Source organism: Ascaphus truei, chromosome 7 (genome assembly GCF_040206685.1).
Source record: "Ascaphus truei isolate aAscTru1 chromosome 7, aAscTru1.hap1, whole genome shotgun sequence".
Taxonomy (NCBI): Eukaryota; Metazoa; Chordata; class Amphibia; order Anura; family Ascaphidae; genus Ascaphus; species Ascaphus truei.
Genome location: NC_134489.1, coordinates 39,228,221 through 39,248,075, shown reverse-complemented (window position 1 = coordinate 39,248,075; position 19,855 = coordinate 39,228,221). Strand labels below are relative to the sequence as shown.

At 45.0% G+C, this 19,855-nt stretch overlaps 2 protein-coding genes across 2 annotated transcripts in view; one reads left to right on the top strand and one right to left on the bottom strand.

Moving 5' to 3' along the window:
• The window catches only part of PCP4L1 (Purkinje cell protein 4 like 1), a 374,963-nt gene that overhangs the window by 321,616 nt on the left and 33,492 nt on the right, over positions 1 to 19,855 (top strand). The window lies entirely within an intron of this gene.
• Positions 11,410 to 19,855, bottom strand: part of TAGLN2 (transgelin 2) — a 35,038-nt gene continuing 26,592 nt past the window's right edge. Inside the window, exons 2-5 of the mRNA XM_075607826.1 lie at positions 13,857 to 14,064; positions 13,027 to 13,192; positions 12,830 to 12,932; positions 11,410 to 12,434 (exon numbers count right to left, since the gene is read on the bottom strand). Coding sequence (XP_075463941.1) covers positions 12,287 to 12,434; positions 12,830 to 12,932; positions 13,027 to 13,192; positions 13,857 to 14,039 — 600 coding nt within the window. The 5' untranslated portion in view covers positions 14,040 to 14,064 and the 3' untranslated portion in view covers positions 11,410 to 12,286. The remainder of the gene's footprint in view (positions 12,435 to 12,829; positions 12,933 to 13,026; positions 13,193 to 13,856; positions 14,065 to 19,855) is intronic.

Genomic DNA, 19,855 nt, shown 5'->3' with positions numbered 1-19,855 from the left:
TCAATGGTGCTATCAGTGCAATCGCACTAGCTAGATTGGCGCTGTCGCATGTTAACAGAATTCGGACCGTTGGCTCTCATCACTGACCCTGTGACATACCATACTCATTATAAGTGGGAGGACTACTGAACAACTCTACTGAACAACTGAAGTTTAAAAGGAAGTTCAAAAGAAGTGAAGAAGAAGTGAACACCGCAACTGGCCCTGATTCCTGCATTTGAACTACGCTGGAAAGGAGGAAATCATCTATACCAGACTGCATCATTACTGCTATGATGCTGCCTTTACCATTTATATTTGCTGTGACTTCACTTCTCAAATTATGCACTTCTTTTTACCAGCCTCAGTATGTCTCTAACTCTATTCATATATCTCCATCTCTCCTTCCTTCACCACTTTCTCGGTTCACAATGAACTCACTTTCTTACCTGCGTCCTCTAACACCACACAGCCTATATCCCCTGCACTAAAAAACACCCCTACAAATCATCCTCACACATCCTCTTTCTTTCCATGCTTCTCCTCCTTGCTTCTGGGGATATCTCTCCCAATCCTGGTCCCTGCCTTATTCCTACATGCGCTCGTCCTTGCCTGCCAATTGCAACCTGTACTCCTGGTGTCAACCCCTCCAACCTCATACCCATTCCCCTGCCACCCTCCCTCCTCTCTCCCTTTCTCCTGTGCCCTTTGGAATTCTCGCTCCCTTTCTAACAAGTTCCTCTCTGTGCATTACTTCTTTCTCTCTCACTCTCTGCTCCTATTTGCTATAACTGAGACCTGGCTCACTCAGTCTGACACTGCTCTGGAAGCTGCCCCCATCCTATGGTGGCCTTTCCTTCTCCCACACTCCGCGCACTGATGGCAGGGGTGGAGGCGTGGGGCTCCTGCTCTCCCCCCTCTGCCGTTACCGAAACCCTTCCTATTCCTCCATCTCTTGCTTTTCCCCTCCTTTGAGGCTCACACTGTCCAGATCTTCTCTTCCTCTCCCTGTCCATGTGGCGGTCATCTATCGCCCACACCTACCTCTACTCATCCCCCTTCTGCCTTTCTCTCTCACTTTGAATCCTGGCTCTCTTTCTTTCTCTGCTCAGACTCCCCCTGTTCTTCTCCTTGGGGACTTCAATTGCCACATTGATGACCCCTCTCTCCCTTGGGGCTTCCCGCTTTCTTTCTCTAACCTCTTCTTTTGGCCTTCAAACAGTGGACTGCAGCCAGCACCCACAAGGATGGCCACTACTTAGACCTGGTTTTCACTAAAAACTTTTCTCTCCTCCAATATCTCCATTTCCCCTTTTCCTCTCTCTGACTATCATCTCATCTCATTCTCCCTATCTCGCTTCTCCCCTTCTCCACCTCCATCTAACCCCCGGTTCTGCAGAAACCTGCGCTCTATTCACTTACCTGACTTTGAGTCCACCTTTAAGCTCCTCCCTCTCCTCTCTCAGCTCTGCTACAGACCCTGACAACCTGGTCAGGAACTACAACTCTGTCTTGTCCTCGGTCTCTTGATCTACATGCCCCGCTTTCTCTCTGCCGCACTCGCCCCTTCTAACCCTAGACCCTGGCTAAATTCCCACACGCGCATGCTGCGTTCCTCCACTCGTTCCTCTGACGCCTCTGGAGGAAGTCTCACACTCTCACAGACTTCCTTCACTACAAATTTATGCTATCCTGTTTCAACTCTGCCCTTTCGCAAGCTAAACAAGCCTACTTTTCTTCACTAATCAACATGCACAAGTCTAACCCCACGCCGACTGTTCTCTGTCCTTTGATACTCTACTCAAACCACCCTCAGCTGCCTCTCCTTCCTCCATCTCCGCTCAGGACTTTGCTGACTATTTTAAGGAAAAGGTGGAATCCATACGGCAGAACATCCCCTCTGTTTCTTCTTCCCATCCTACACCTCTTCCTAACTCTCCTCCTGCCTTCCTTGACTCTTTTTCCACTGTCTCAGAGGAGGATGTGTACGCTGTTGATCGCCTCTTCTCCCTCTAGCCACTTGCCCTCTTGACCCCATTCCCTCCCATCTCCTAAAACCTCTTGCTCCTACTATAATCCCTACTCTCACAACACAGTTTTATGCATTTAACTCCTCCTCTGCTCTGGAAGCTTTCCATCCTCCTTCAAACATGCAACAGTCATACCATTACTCAAAAACAGCAAGCTTGACCCTACCTGTCTTTCTAACTATCGACCTGTCTCCCTCCCTGCCTTTTGCCTCAAAACTCCTTGAACGTCTTGTATTCTCGTCGCTTGCTCCATTTTCTCAACACCTATTCTCTCCTAGACCCCTCTACAATCTGGCTTCCGCACTGCTCACAGTCCACGGAAACAGCCCTCACTAAAATAACTGACAACCTCCATGCTGCCAAAGACAGAGGTCATTACACACTGCTCATATTACTCGACCTCTCTGCAGCATTTGACACCGTGGACCACCCTCTTCTCTCCTCCAACATTCTCCATACTCTTGGTATTCGGAACAAAGCTCTATCCTGGATCTCATCCTACCTCTCCCATCGTACTTTCAGTGTCTCTTCTGCTAACACCTCCTCCTCCTCTATTGATCTCTCTGTGGGGGTACCCCAGGGCTCTGTCCTGGGACCTCTTCTCATTTCTCTGTACACACTCTCTCTAGGTGACCTAATAACATCTTTTGGGTTTAATTATCACCTCTATGCCGACGACACACAAATATACTTTTCAACACCCGACCTTACACCTGCTGTACAAACCAAAGTTTCTGAATGTCTCTCTGCTATATCATCCTGGATGGCCCTCCGACGCCTTAAACTCAATATGGCTAAAACAGAGCTCCTCATACTTCCTCCCAAACCTGGCCCTACTACCTCCTTCCACATTACTGTTGGAACTACAATCATTCACCCAGTAGCCCAAGCACGCTGCCTAGGGGTCACACTCGACTCCTCTCTCACATTCGCCCCTCACATTCAAAACATTTCTAAAACTTGTCGCTTTTTCCTCCGCAATATAACAAAGATACGCCCTTTCCTCTGTTGCTCGACTGCTAAAACGCTGACTCAGGCCCTCATTCTCTCCCGTCTTGATTACTGTAACCTCCTGCTGTCCGGCCTTCCTGCCTCTCACCTGTCTCCCCTACAATCTATCCTAAATGCTGCTGCCAGAATCACTCTACTCTTTCCTAGATCTGTCTCAGCATCTCCCCTCATGAAATCCCTCTCCTGGCTTCCGATCAAATCCCGCATCTCACACTCCATTCTTTGCCTCACTTTTAAAGCTTTACACTCTTCTGCCCCTCCTTACATCTCAGCCCTAATTTCTCATTATGCACCATCCAGACTCTTGCGTTCTTCTCAAGGATGTCTTCTTTCTACCCCCTTTGTATCTAAAGCCCTCTCCCACCTTAAACCTTTTTCACTGACTGCCCCACACCTCTGGAATGCCCTTCCCCTCAGTACCCGACTAGCACCCTCTCTATCCACCTTTAAGACCCACCTTAAGACACACTTGCATAAAGAAGCATATGAATAGCACTGTGGATATTCTGAACACATGATACATAAAGCTTGGCCCCCTGCAGACGCAATTACCAGAACTCCCTCCTACTGTCTCTGTAGGTTCTACCTACCTACCAATTAGACTGTAAGCTCCTCGGGGCAGGGACTCCTCTTCCTTAATGTTACTTTTATGTCTAAAGCACTTATTTCCATGATCTGTTATTTATATTATCTTTTATTTGATTACCACATGTATTACTACTGTGAAGCGCTATGTACATTAATGGCGCTATATAAATAAAGACATACAATACAATACCTGGGGTACATGAGGGCCTATTGGTAGTAGTAGGTTCTATAGGGTTGCCAGGTGTCCAGTATTGAACCGGACAGTCTTGAATTTGGACACTCCAGTAAAATATTACAGGCAATACTGGACATGTATTTGTATACCGGTATTACCTCTTTGGACATAGGGACCTGACCGGCTTGGGGGGGGTCTTCAGGATTTCCGCGAGCAGGGCTGTTGCTAGGGGGTTGGTCAGCTTCCTCCATCCTGATTGGCTTCTGCTGTGTAATGCAGCCAATCAGGAGGAGTTTTCAGGAGCCTGAGGGTGGGACCAAGGAGTGGAGAAAACAGCGTGGAGCGGAGTGTGTGTCTCGCACCTTTCACCATTGTGCCCAATATTTTTGGAGAAGCCGCCTAGCAACTCTATGCAGACGCTGATCATGTGACTGCAGTTGAATATTTCTTAACTGCCTAGCCAAAGCTCATGTCACCGTGATTAATGTCAGATAAGGCCGATTACCCTGTTGGATTTTATTATATTATTATACTTGGTGTTATTATACAATGCAGCAGGCTCTGCTACACGGGGTTGAAGGTTTTATCCTTCTCCAATATGAACCCATGTTGTCTTTTTCAGGGGGGATTAAGAGGGTCCTTGTAAATAAATGTTCAAAGCCGAGGCACCTCGTGCGTGCGGTTTCCTCCGCTGGCATTTTTGGAAAGGTGAGGGCACAGTAGCATGATTATATAACCTGCAGGCTGTGTATTCAGTCCACGAGTAGCATTAGGGGCAATAATGAGGTTAGGTGAAGATGGAGGATCTTAAGAGAGCAAGCTGAAAACCGCAATGACATTCTGACCCTGCAATTTAAATGACATTTGTAAGTGAAAAAACAAATCTGAAAACACGGTGGAATCCAATCCACTGTGTTCACTAAATGAAAATATTGTGCATCCTATAATAAGTACATTATTGAACATCCCTTGAGTGGTAGCATGGAAAGGGTGGTTCGATGGTTCATGGCCATGGGCCAGTATTAGTTGCTGTCTGTGTCACGAACGGTTGGCAAGTAGCCCGCTTTCTTCCTCTGTGTCCATGTCACCATGTTGCTGGTGGGAGATATTTATTGTATTCTAGGTCGCAATCAACGTGCAGCTCACCGTCATGGGAATGACACAGTAGTCTAGTCCATTGTGTTGACCCAGACACACCTGTGTATCTCAGTGCTAGCTGTGTTGATCGGCACCACTGTACCACTCCAAATTTCCAGTAGGCATCTCAGAATATCACATGAAATTGTATTTATAGGGCTACCCACTCCCCACTGGTGTTTTCCTTCAGGTAAATAAATGCTGTTAGTTTGGTATTATACATCACACACACAAAACACTTCTTTCGGTCTGTTATTTAATCAGATAATGTCTCTGTTGTGACCTTGGAAAAATAGCAGAAAACAGAGAATTTCTTTAGTAAAAGCTGGTATAAAGAAAACATCCATCTTCTTTCAGTTCTAAAAGAAAATACAAAAGGGCTGTGGGGTAAATATTTATTCTGGAGAGAGATTGCAAAGACATTTTGTTATACATCAAGTATCAATAGCACAGCCAGACCAACACTCCAGACTCATGCAAAAACATTCTAACCCCTTTGTTTGCATATAATTCTTATATAGAGCTGACAATGTATGTAGCACTATACATAGAATTTTGCAGGCATGAGTACAAGCCCCAGGGGACGTAGTGTCCATCTTTGGCGCAGGTAAGTAGAGTGACTTCAAGTGCCACTTTATCACGTGAGTGAAGGTCGAAACGTAATTTATGGCTTGAATAAAATAGTTTACATTTCACATCCGTAGTGCCCCGATTCACTTTTTTCCCTCAACTGCACATTTAGGTTTTCCCTGGTCTCTGGAGCACCGGTAATTGTATCAATTTATTCATTTTATGGTGTGCAGCATATAGTCTTATCTTGGATCAATGAGTCTGGTCATCACAGGATAAACTACACCATGTTGCAGTTATCTGCGATATTCCCATGGCAGAGAGGAGTGATCGAGGGGTAGCGAGATGGATCCGGAGGGGAGTGAAGAGACCGACAGCCAAAGTCTTTACCACAGCGGATTTCCTCCAAACTCCATCGCTTACGTGATGACGTAGCAACACAGTCCCAACGCGTTTCATCACGAGTCATGCGAAATCCTCAGGCGTATGACCGGCTTAGTGCATGCAATCCTTAAAATAGTAATTCATTAACAAGCCAGATACCCTGCTATCGAATAAACTTAAAAATAGGACATGCAAATTATAATATACAAGCCATTATATTAAAATCAGGAAACATGACCTCCAATCCCAAACTTATTGTAGAAGAATTTAAACAATACTATGAAAAGGTATATAATTTATAATGCATAAATTATGCATAATGAAAAAACAAGCCAAGCTTTAAAAGATTTTCTGGCAGCCAAAACTAAGAAAGGGACAAGCTACAGAAAGAGTTCACGGTCGAGGAGCTGTCTGTCCGCAGTTATTAAAAGCCTAAAACCATCCAAAGCTCCGGGACCGGATGGGTTTTCAAATATATATTATAAAAAGTTCTTCAAACTTCTGCCCCCCTCACCTGCTCCGCTTGTTTAACACTGTGCTCGCAGGTGCCCCATTCCCGGAACACATGCTCCAAGCGTCTATTTCACCAATATACAAACAAGAAAAGGATCCGGCAGACTGTAAGAGCTACAGGCCAATATCTCTTATAAATTCGGATATTAAAATATATTCCAAAATGATAGCTAATAGGGTAAGTCATATCCTGCCTAGATTGATCCACCCGGATCAGGTGGGATTTATTAAGGGCAGACAACACCAGATGAATTATAGACTTAATTGAACTGGCAAATGTCAAAAGGATCCCGGCTCTGGTGCAGAGTCTGAATGCTGAAAAGGCCTTTGATAGAATAGATTGGCTTTTCTTAAATGCAACACTTGGGGCATTCGGTTTTGGTGGGAGGTTTTTAAGGGCGATCACGGCATTGTACGACAAGCCGGCAGCGAGGGTTAGACACCAGGGTTTCCATCTGATCAGTTTCAAATAAAAAGTGGGGGGTCAGGGATGCCCCATGTCGCCCTTGCTATTTGCCCTATGTATAGAACCCTTGGCGGCACAAATTAGGAACAGTCACGATATCTCAGGAATACAGACCCAGAAGCAGTCCCATAAACTGACACTGTATGCAGACGACATTATTCTAACATAACATCATTCTCTCCCGTCTTGATTAATGCAACCTCCTGCTGTCCGGCCTTCCTGCCTCTCACCTGTCTCCCCTACAATCTATCCTAAACGCTGCTGCCAGAATTGCTCTGCTCTTTCCTAAATCTGTCTCCGCGTCTCCCCTCCTGAAATCCCTCTCCTGGCTTCTGATCAAATTCTGCACCTCACACTTGATTCTCCTCTCTCTTTTAAAGCTTTACACTCTTCTGCCCCGCTTTCTCGTTATGCACCATCATGACTCTTGCGTTCTTCTCAAGGATGTCTTCTTTCTACCCCCTTTGTATCTAAAGCCCTCTCCCACCTTAAACCTTTTTCACCGACTGCCCCGCACCTCTGGAATGCCCTTCCCCTCAATACCCGACTAGCACCCTCTCTATCCACCTTTAAGACCCACCTTAAGACACACTTGCGTAAACAAGCATATGAATAGCACTGTGAATAATACTGGACACATGATACATAAAGCTTGGCCCCCTGCAGACGCACTTACCAGAACTCCCTCCTACTGTCTCTGTACGTTCTTCCTACCTACCAATTAGATTGTTAGCTCCTCGGGGCAGGGACTCCTCTTCCTTAATGTTACGTTTATGTCTAAAGCACTTATTCCCATGACCTGTTATTTATTTGATAATATTACTACTGTATTACTACTGTGAAGCGCTATGTACATTAATGGCGCTATATAAAGACATACAATACAACGTTGTCCAAGCCCCTTACTTCTCTGCCTAATGTATTTAATCTGTTAGGGAAATTTAATAGGGTCTCAGGATTTAAAATTAACCAAGCTAAGTCCGAGGCGTTAAGTATCAAATCTACCAAAAGAAAATGGAGAAACTGATAAGATCTAAAGGTTAACTTTCAATGGCAATTGACGGCAATTAAATACCTAGGGGTTAACATAACGAAAAACTATAAGGCATTATATAAGGCAAATTATCCCAAGCTACTTAAAACTTTGCGAGAAAACTTGAGCGTGTGGTCCACATACAATATTTCTTAGAGCGGCAAGATTCATTGTATAAAAATGAACTTTCTCCCCCCGTATTTTGTACCTGTTTCAAACACTTCCGATACCAGTGGTCCAGAAGGACATCCTCTCGTCTAAATTCATTTGGAAAAACAAAAAGCCAAGGGTCAAAACTAAAATCCTAAAAAGACCGACACTAGCAAGAGGATTAGCGGTACCTTGCTTGGTATCACATTATAGAGTGGCCCAATTATGTCAAATTTCCCAATGGCACATAGATCCCACTAGCAAAAGATGGGTGTCATTGGAGAGGGAATTTTGTGCGCCAATTAAATTGCACAATCTAATTTGGTCTCCTAAAAAGATTAAATCTACACATGAGATGCTACCATCTATGACCAACTCCCTAGCAGTTTGGGAAGCCGCTAAATTTAGATGCTCACTGACGAGACATTCATTAATGGCCCCATTATTCGGTAATCCTGACACTGTTCCAGGTCTGAATGGCAAGAATTTTTGGGTTTGTAAGCAGAACGGGTTTGAGACTCAAGGACCTGGAGGGTAGAAACAACATCAAATCATTTGACCAAATTAAATCCGAAAAGGATATCCCTAACTCTGAATTTTTTTTAGATACCTCCAGGTTTGCGCATGATATACCAAATTCTCCCCACGTTCCGAATGAACGAATTCCGAAAAGCTCTGTATATTGGAAACAGACACAAGGGGGCTCACATCTCAAATGTACAGGGAAGTGATCTGTTCTACTGCAGACTATTCTACAAAATTGAGTTACATGCTTCAGTGGGAGGAAGATCTAGGAGAGATTTTAGGAGTGGGGTAGCATCGTCACGGCAGCAGCCAAGAGTTCCATCTGTACGACGTTAAAGGCATAGAAAGACCTAATGAGATGGTATCTCACCCTACTAAAATTATCAAAGTGTCCCAGACAATGCTGAGAGCCTGCAGACTTGCTTCATATGCTGTGGTCTTGCCCTCGTGTAGAAACAAATTAGAGATTGGCTACAGAGGATTTTTGACCTTACCTGGCTATTCCTACTGAATAGACACATACTGGGGATTGGCAAAAAGTTGAACACAAACCAGTTGCTCATTTTGCAACAGCAATGAGGTGTGAGCTTGCAGCATTATGGAAGCAGAATGAGATTCCCTCCATCCCCAAGATTAGAAACAGAATTTGGTTTGTCTGCCAGATGGAAAAGTTAACAAGTTTAGTTAATGACTCTGGCAATAAATTTCTAAAGGTCAGGCTACCATGGCTAGCACAGACAGATATCCCAGGGGTGAATGATGCCACTGCCTTGCTTTGATAATCACAAGTGCGTTCTCCTATGGCAACAGATCGGAATAGGGATCTGGAATTTAAAATTAAATGTCCGTAACTGAGTAAAGATAAAGGAGGCGGCAAAGGAGGTAAAGACAATGATGGAGGCACAAAAAGTTATTAACTACAGGAGTTCAGATGCAACCCGACTTTATCCACTCCCCCCGTCCATTTTCCCCTTTGTATGGTGTCAGTTTGTTCGTCAGTCTGTTGTCAGCGTCCTTTCTTCTGTATTACGGATATGAAATAGTTTGGTTTCCTTTGAATGTACCAGAATATATGGTGCATGAATGTTATATGACTCCAAAAAAAAAATTGTAATTCATTAACTGAACATAGCTGTACACAATTAGAAATGCAGGATAGACTAACTATAATCTTTGCTACGCTAAAACCATACAGAAGTGAAGACAATGATAGAGAACACATTACCAATATTTATCAGAAATATAGAAAAAACACAGTTCATTGTATACAAATACTAAAACATTAAACCAGAATTGTGAATAATAAACCTCATCCACACATAATCTGAATAGAGCAAGTAAGAACGACGACCTTAGATTCCAATCTGGTAGAAGAGTGTATAGGTAATTACTATATGATGTAGTGAAAATGGGACAAGCTAAATTTAGGGGAAATAAAGAGACCACATGATGGGCACTCCAAAAAAAAAACAAGAACCATAACAGAGCGCCAAACAGAAAAGAAAATCATCTTAGACTAATGCAGGGGTGTGCAAACATCTCCTCCTGGCCCCCCCGCCTGCTCTCCTACCCTGCTCACGCCCACCTTGTCTTCGACGTCAGATGACGCCACAGGGTCACGTGATCCAGTGGCGTCATTTGAAACTGTGTCGCAGATGACAAGGTAAGGGAAGTTGCAGAGGCCTCACACAATCCCCCGGCATTTCATTTAAAATGCCTTGGGGGAAGAGCGTCGGCCCAGGGCATCTGCAACCGCCACACCCCTCACCCTGGAAAATCTTGCGCCTCCCTGTCAATGCACTCATTGAAGCCAGCAGGAGCAGGTGCCAAGAGTATAAATCCAGAAGGATTCTCTCGTACAAAGCCTCTTGAAACTAATCCCGCCCCCCCCCCCCCCCCCCCCCCCAACCCCCATGATCCTCAAAGTTTGGGATCCCTAAAGTGCTTCCAAGCACTTTAGTCTTTATCACAATGAGACTTTTGATAACATTCCTCCTAGGCTCTAAAAATCCAGCATTGAGAGGACATATAGTCCTCCCAATGTGCTGAAATCCAGTGACAAGATAATGTATACAACGTGCGGTAATACATATATATGACCAAGGGGCTAGTACCAATGGAGAATGAAATAAAAGGTGTTTTCTAAATGGAGTGGATACCACACAATGCATTGATTGCTATAACATGTCATTACCATGTTTAGAGGAAATTGGTGGTAAAGAGGAATCTCTCACACTCTTCAATCTAGTGGGTGCTAAAAGATTCTTTATATTAGTAGCTTTTGAGGATATATCAGAAACAGACCCGTGACATTTTCAGGTCAACCATCACTGTTGCCGTCAATAGGACATTTCTGCCAAAACTGGTTACTTCACAACAGATTTCCCCCCATCAGTTATTAAAATGCTGAGAACATCCGTAAAATACAACCGTTGTATATGCACCTGTGTGTGCTTGTGCAGGGGTCAGTGTATTGGTGTGTATACAGCTTTATATACACTTTATAGTCAAGTATATATTGCGTAATGTATTTACAGTGGCCATTCATGGTTTAAACACTTTATCCTCACAAGTAGCACTAATGCTAGACACCAAGGACAGGCAACGTTTTAGTTGTTTATGCAGTGGCGCTCTGCAACGTTTCCCCATTTGTACAACAGGATCTCTCATTCGGTTCTTTCCAAGTTTATCGTAGTTGGTTGTATTTTGCAGCTGGCTGACACTAAACTATTCAGAGAGGACTTTCGCCAACATGCCCATTGCTTATCCAGTCAATATTGTAAACAAAGACGTCAAACACATTAAAAAAAAAAATCACCCTTCCATCCACACAGACTGAGAACACTCATTTATAAACATAGATTGGTCTTTATTTGGATCAGAAGTATATTTCTCAGCATCGTATCTCAAGTCAGAGGAAAAGAACACAGACAGCAAAAGGCACAGATTATATAGGTTCCACAAAGTGCCACCTCACAAGGAATGTAGTGGGAAGATCTTGATATATTTTGTTCCCTTTAAAACAAAAACACAATTAGTTTGTGGCTGGAAGAGCCAGTGGTGTGTCACATGACTACGCCAACAAGATATCAGTCCGTCTGACTTTGGTACAAAAGCCGTTGGGTTTGGTCATAAAAAGAAACAGAAGGCACATAGATGTGGAATGTTAAGGTGTCTAAGGTTTCTGTGTGAAGACAGCACTCCACAGAATAAAAAAGGGGGTTCAGCACTGGAGATGGGGGATGTTGTCTATCCTGTGACAAATGAACTGGGTCACAATGCTTTTTTTTAATATATAACAATACAGCTACAGGTGATAAGAAAATGAGGAACAACAACTTGCCTAACATTAAATAACGGCTAATCCCAATATAGTGCGACTCATCTACCCTCTGAACTTTGTCCCTAACCATACACTTGAGTCTTTGTCCTCTAGGAAAACACACTATGGTGGGAAAGAACGTGGTATTAACCCATACAAGAGGATTTAACAACTGCTCAGCTTCCAAAGGCAATAAATAGCCTTTATGTTTTAAAAAGGTGTCAGAGGCTGAAGGCAGATGCAGTACTAGGGTTGTTTCCTAATGCTTCCATTACGGTGGAGTTGCCTATGTAGGACTGTGTCCTAATAAACAGGAGAGCAGGAGAGAGAGAAGAGGACAGTGAAGAGGAGGAGACGAGTGGATGATCTGTCCTGGGTTTGGAGCAGGTGCTGCTGGTTGTTTCTACGGTCTGAGGATTTGCCTTGGCATGCCATAGCCGGTCATTCCGGACTGTGATGCCCCTTTGTTAGTGCCCATCTGGAGACCAATAACGCTCTGTCCCTCTTTTAACTTGTCCTTGGAAAAGTCGCGCTTGTTCTCCTGTGACTTCCTAAAACAGATAAAAAATAAACGTTGTGGGGAAATGCAGGGAAAGCAAAAATATATATCATTTTAGGTGACCTTGTTCTACATGGTCATATTACAGGAACACGCATGTGGGCACCTCCCATTGAAAGATAGCAGTTGACCTTGCCATATGAGAAGGCCCTAAACAGTTGTTTGTTGAGCGATGGTGGCATTCCAGTAGCAAAATAAGAAAATAATTGTGCATAGCAAGCGCTCTACATCTTTCCCTTTGATCCTTGCTTTGCCATAAACTCATTGGTATTTCCCTTCATAAAAATCAACCAACTTTGAGATATGTTTCCTGCCCTGGGGGATCGTCGGCAATGAAGTTTCCCTTTATTTTGTGATGGTCATGGGGAGTTAGGGAGAAAATCTTACTTGGGGAACCAGTTGGGGTCACCACGGAAGTTGCCATCATCCTTTGTGACTGCGATGCCCCCCAAATTCATCAATGTCCTCTGAACACTGGCGAGGTCCTTCCCTGTGAACCACCCAAAAAAAAACATAAATAAATATTAACACACACACACACACACCTCTGCTCCGTCTCCCTCCCACCTTTCATCCTCCCATACCTTCCCACAGGTCAACTGTTTGGAACTGGTCGGACGCCGGCACTCCGTACCGCTCACTGGCCCTAAGAAACTGCGAGATCTGCTCCATCTGCTTGAAAGCCATCTCTGACCGCTGTATCTTCGCCACAGATTTAGGGGCAAGCGAGTTAATCAGATGGGACAACACCTAAGGAAAGCCAAAGAAAGCAGGAGATGATTCAGAGGTGGACACCAATAGCAAAACATAGCTCTCAAGTCCTATATAAATTACATTTAGCCAGTCATGTCTTTATTTTTCTTATAAACTAGTCCTGTATTCCTGGTAATCTTTAAAGCTGATGTCTCCCCGCAAAAAAAAAAAATTGCTGACACAAGGACTTATTGTCCACCCAAACTGACCCTTTTCCAATAGCCAAAATCCCTGTGTGTTGATCACAAGCCAAAATGTAATTCCTCCGCCGTTGTAGCCTCTAGAACAGTTGTGGCCAAGTCCAGTCCTCAAGAGCCACCAACAGGTAAGGTTTTTAGGATATCGCTGCTTCAGAGATCTGTGCTGAAGCAGGGAAATCCTAAAAACCCGACTTGTTGCTGGCCCTTGAGGACTGGAGTTGGCCACCCCAGCTCCCCAACTTCTGCCAAGAAACTGTGCCATAAATCAACTACCCTTTCAGCGAGTTAGTGCCTGGTGTTCCCGAGCGCCTCCCCCTCCAGTTTGTGGAGCATGACCTCCTGGTGTAGGCCTAAGAAATACAGCCACCCTGCAGATACCATTGAGAAGGAAGCAAACTTCTGAGAGCTTGTGCATTTAATATCCCGTGCCACATCGTAACAAACAGCAGACATTTACTGACCGTGCCATCCTTGAGCCACGTCCGGAAGGCCAGTTTCCCTGGACCTTCAGGCTGACTAGTTTCACCAACGCATTGAGCAATGATCCACTGCGTCAGGATGACCTCCAGGTTCGGGTCATATTTCTCATCGATCTTCTTCTGCACCTCCCTGCTCAGTCCATATGAGGGCCCCTTATTTGCCATGTTACGCTGTTAATGGTCAGAGTCTCTGCAAGGACAAAAACAAGCAAATTAAAACAGAAATCGCGCACTCCCTGACCTGTTCAACGTGCAAACACCAGACATTTGGCCCATTTATGCTTGTGCATTGCAGACCCGAGTCCACACACTCAGGATGATAATCTTCATGTTGGAGTTCCTGTTCTGTTCCCTACTGGAGACATGTACTGTGAATCACTCCCTTTTGCAGTAATTGAGCTGTAAATGGCACCTTCACTGCTACATAGAGGCTGCAACACATTGCTGTGTGAAATCATGATATAGTGTAGGGGGGCTCAACTCCAGTCCTCAAGCCCCACCTTCCCCCACCAGGTCTTCGGGATATCCCTGCTTCAGCACAGGTGTCCAATTCAGTCCCAGCTTCCGCACAGGTGGCTCAGTCGAAGACTGATTGAGCCACCTGTGCTGAAGCTGGGATATCCTGAAAACCTGGACCTGTTGGGGGGGGGGGGGGCTTGAGAACTGAAACTGAGCCCCCCTGATATAAAAAAAAAGGTATCTCTTCACCTACAATGTCACGTGTAGCTTTTTAGCCAAGTGGCTTTGAAGGTCGCCCTGCTGATGACCCTGACAATTAACAGAAGGAAACATGAAAATCTTGCAATCTCATAACCTGTTTCAGTGAAATTACTCCGGAAATTTCGTACCCACAGGAAGTCCCCTAGAATTTCCTGTTTGTGTTACGGGGACGCTGCAGTACACACGGTTACTGAATGTTGGTCCGGGGTAGGAATGCCTTTGACACAAGTGTATCCATTGCTTTATCTACAGGTTGAAAGCTGCAGAACATTTGCAGAATTCAGTTTATTTTTGAACGTCTATATTTTATTTCAAAAGGTTCCGGACCACTTACTAGGTATACAAATACACCGATTTTACGTGGATGCAAGTGATCAAAAAAAAAAAGTTTAAAAAAAAAATTGTTTGAATAAGGTGGCTTGCTACTGTGATCTATCATCTGCATTGAGCAGTGTGAAATGCGTGCAATTCTGGACCAAAAGGCTTGCAGTCCACCCTGTAGTACATAAAGCAGATATTGCTTGCACAGCAGCACATGCAAACATACTCTCCCCTCTCTTGTACATTCCCAGTTGAGGCATAACATGGACTATTTGTTTATTGCAGAGTTGCAAACCTGCCCTGCTGGTTATTTCTCTCGCTGGCCCAAGTTAAATATGGGGGAATGGCACACTCTTTTCAGGGGAGAGTCTAGTCTCATTCAAACACATGAAACCATCTAACCGAGTATGGGGATGATACTTCACAGCTTATTTTCTATGGGCCAGGGAACAGATGTTGCTTGGGTTTAAGCCGCCTGTATCCCAAAGATAAACACTGCCTCCAAGAGAGCCCACAGCACATACAGAGCCAAAAATCTCACCCCGAGGACTGACAATTATTGTATTAGCGCAGCTGCAAGCTGCCACTCCCTGCCACATACAGGGACACAGGCTGAACGGGAAACAAAAGGGATCGATCGGGCTGTATACAGGCTTCCTAAAATGCTCTCTGCATCAACGCATGACCTGTGGTCACAGACGGAAGAGCCCAAAGGATCCCTGTCTGTGTCCCTTGATTCTGCTTTTCATTTACCCAGTCCTAGCAGTGCTGCTGCACCTGTTTCAAAGTCAGGGAGCTAAAAAGTAGCACATCATCTTTATATTTCCAGTTGAAACATTATACGATATGGACGGTCTGTGTGGCTGGGCTCCAAAGTGCTGTCAATTTTTGCTGGCTGATCCTTTGCAATACAGCACTGTGAATTAGCCCTTCAGGACTGTCTGATGACAAATCAAGTCCTAGCCGTCAATTTCCGCTGACATTGCAACATGACAATATTTTGGCCTGGTAACACCTTAAAGCAGCAGTTCAGTCAATATCCTGCATGTGTGTTTTTTTTAATAAATCAGTTCTGTAGTAAGAAAAAATACTTTTAGCATTTTCTGGTTTTAAAAAAAAACAACTTTTAAAGATCAATTTTCTTGTATTCTATCTTAACAGCCATTTGCTAAGGCACTGCCTCTTCATGTCCTGTCACAAGCCCTGGCACACCCCTTTGTCAGCCCTGCCCTCCCTCTAGCACATGTCAGTGCAAGATTGCTCATGAATATTCATGAGCTTCCACTGACAGACAAGCAGAATATAAACAGATCCCTTCACTAATTATGTCACCAAATTTCGACCTATCAATACATGGAGAACGAATTGACCTGCAGCTATACAGTTCTTTAGGTAATTAGAGATTGCACACATAAAACTATTGAAGTAAAAAAATAAATTAAAAAAAAAAAAAAGACTGAACTGCAGCTTTAAGCTTCAATTGCTCTACTACCAGGCTAAGTGGACCTTGGCACAGTACTTTACTAGATCATTCCATAAAGACAGTGAGAATGTTGTGCCAAGATGGACACTCATTTACAATCACACTTTTATTCATATTAAAATGTATACCAATTAAGGCAGAAACCGACTCCTGACATTATATATGACACACACACACACACACACACCTATGCAATTCAAATAAATTAGATGTTCAAGCAAACAAATATCCTAACAAATTACAACCTAGCGATGTATAAAGACAGTACAAATGCAAATTGTTCGGTTTAGGGTGAGGGATGCAACCTTGAGGGGAAGTACATAGGCTATATATGGAATCCCAAGGGATGTTAGAGCAGGCCCATTAGTTACTCCCAGACTGGTAATTAGACTTCCTGTTTATGGACTAAGCCATCCAGTACCAGGTTGCAATATAATAATATAATATAATATAATATTATACACACATACCAAATCAGTTTAGCTGAAAGTCGATTTGTTTTGGAATAAAATAAGATTTGTTTTTGTTTAGTTGGCAAATATGTATTTTTACCTTTTATGCAAACACTTGCAGGATAATAATAATAATAATAATAATAATAATAATAATAATATATAGAAGAAGATTAGCACCAGTCGGGGTTTGGTTTGAATGTCTCCGATTCTAAAATGTGTTCCGACACACACACACACACACACACACACACACACACACACACACACACACACACACACACACACACACACACACACACACACACACACACACACACACACACACACACACACACACACACACACACGTTTGTTATTCAGCACTGTCAATTAAAAATTAACAAATTACAGTTGATCTCTGCAACGTTATCTTAATATAGCACCCCATGAAATTATTCTACAATTATCACGTCTCCTTGATTTGGAGAATGTCAGTCTCTAAGGTAACATTTAAATACAGTGGCTTATGTCATTTATTAGACTATTCAATAGTTCTATTCTATAAAATGTTAGCTCTTTGCTCCACCCCTGCTCGCTTTAGGCCGAGCTCACAGTGGCGGTGTGGGCTCGCGCTGCCCTCACAGTGGCGGTGTGGGCACGCGCTTCCCCCTCCTGCAGCCCCAGCAATACATGCGCCAGCTGCAGGAAATGGGTCGCTGCGATCGGGGGTGGCCGACCGCGTCACGGAGCTGGTTCACCCTCATTGGCTGAACCAGCTCACGTGACGCCGACGTCATGCGACTGCAGCCCGCGATTTCAATTTCTGTTGTGGCAAAATTTAGCTGCGTCAGAGGGCACAGCGCCGTGGGCACTTGAGGAACTACCTTAGACAATCAAGTAAGAGTCTTTGAAGTGTGCGCGGACGCAAGCGTGCGCACGTAGCGACGCCGCCACCGTGAGCTCGGCCTCAATCTCAGCTACGCAAATATGGTCATGTACAAGTATCCACCATGGCAACGACCCAGGGCGGGCGCAGTACTTTTCCAGCACTCGCTCCGGAACCCAGCCAAACCCTACAAGATGTTATCTTCGCAGGAGAAAAAGCCAGCCTGGAAACTGTTGCTAGGACACAAGGCCGCAGCTTGTCCGAACCTGCCCAAGTCAATGAAACCGTTCAGCAGTTTTCCCTTGTGTGTAATGATCTAGTCTGCTCCTAACCAGAAGAACGATAGTCACTGCCCGCCAAATACATGTAGACACCAAGCACCAATTTAGGGTCCAGCAACACCAACATACACAGCAAGTGGGCTATTTAACTGGGCCACTGACCAGACAGCTATGCATGGGCAGAAATAGCTTAGTGAGAAGAAAATTGTTGCCTCAGGCCAGGGATGCTCGACTCCAGTCCTCAAGACCTCCCTCCGCCCCAAACAGGCCAGGTTTTAAAAATATCCCTGCTTCAGCACAGGCAGTTCAGTCTCCAAACCTGTGCTGAAGCAGGGATATCCTTAAAACCGACTTTTTTTTTTTTTTTTTTTTTTTTTTAAGAGTGTCTTGGACTGGAGTTGACCACCCCTGGCCTGAGGCAACAATATTAGAAGCTCTTCATGGCAGGAACCCCATGTATATATAGCCCACTATATATAGGCTTCAATATAGCCCACTTGTAGCCAGTGATCTAGAACAGCGGTGCGTAAACTGGGGGGCGCGAGACTGCCGACGGGGGGGCGCGGGGTTTACAGAGGCCCCGCGCGCTTCCCGAAGGCACTTAAATTAAGTGCCGGGGGAGCTGCAGGGCCTCTGTAAACCTAACTTACCGTGGCTCCGGCGGCTTCCTCCCTGCGTCGCCATGACAATGCGGCGGCAAAATGACGCTGCGAGGTCATGTGACGTCACGTTGCTATGGCAACGTGACGTCATTACGCCGGAGCGCGGGTAAGTTGGGGTTGGGGGGGGGGGGCGCGGGAGTGAGGGGACAGCCGGCAGGGGGGCGCAGGGAAAAAAAAGTTTGCGCCCCCCTGATCTAGAATATTATAGTATAGTTATTACAATTCCTAGTTTAAGGGATAGTTTGGGCTTGTGCAGATTTAGAAAAGCAGGCCTTTGGTTTACACGGAATTTGGTGTTAGTGGGCGGTCATGGAAACCAATAGGGCGAGTTCACACAGGCTGCGATGCGACGTGCGCGCGTTCGCCACGCTTTCGCTTTTGTGGGTGGGGGTTTTCAAACTGAAAACACCCGGCGGCCAAGTACAGCGTTGACGCCGCTGCACTTGAAGACAAATGAGGCTGCGCTTATAGTGCCGGGGACGCGACTGTGACGCCTTGCTGCGGTTGCTGGAAAAATCAAATTGAGATGACTTCCAGCGATCAAGCCATCGCGCCACGCTTATAAGCGCACGCGACGTCGCCGGCACTATAAGCGCAGCCTCTAGTAGTAATTTCAAGCGGCAGCCGCGTCACGTGTACTTCGCCAGCCAATCACAAACAGTTTTTATTTTATTTTTTAAAGGAGTTGAGCACACGTCGCCCAGCAGTGGCGCGGTAGCTAGCGTAGCAGCCTGTCTGAGCAGGTCAGGATGCCGGTAGATGCTACTCCGGTAATTCCCACAGGGGTCCGCCCCGGAGGCGGATACAGACCCAGGTTTCACAGCACAGCTTACCCCTTTTTTTAAACATGACCCTTCCTAAAGATTAGGACTTTGTCCTTTTTAAAACACCAGCCCTTGTGGTCACCTCCCTCATTTCACACACTCACCCACCTAGGTGCGACTACAGCCAGTGCCCCTGTGATGGACAAACACAGCCACTCCCAAAGAACACACAAAGATTGCGGAGGGAGCGCAGGGAGAAACGCCAGCGGTGACCGTGCAAGGTGCAGCCACACCTGCCCATTAAGTAAATTAGGGCTGCTAATCACTGCAATATCACACTGATCCTTACAGGTGCATGGAGCCTCACAAATCACTTTCAAGTTGTTATTTTCTGGGCCTCAAGCAAAAAAAAACAGTGGAAAGGGACTTG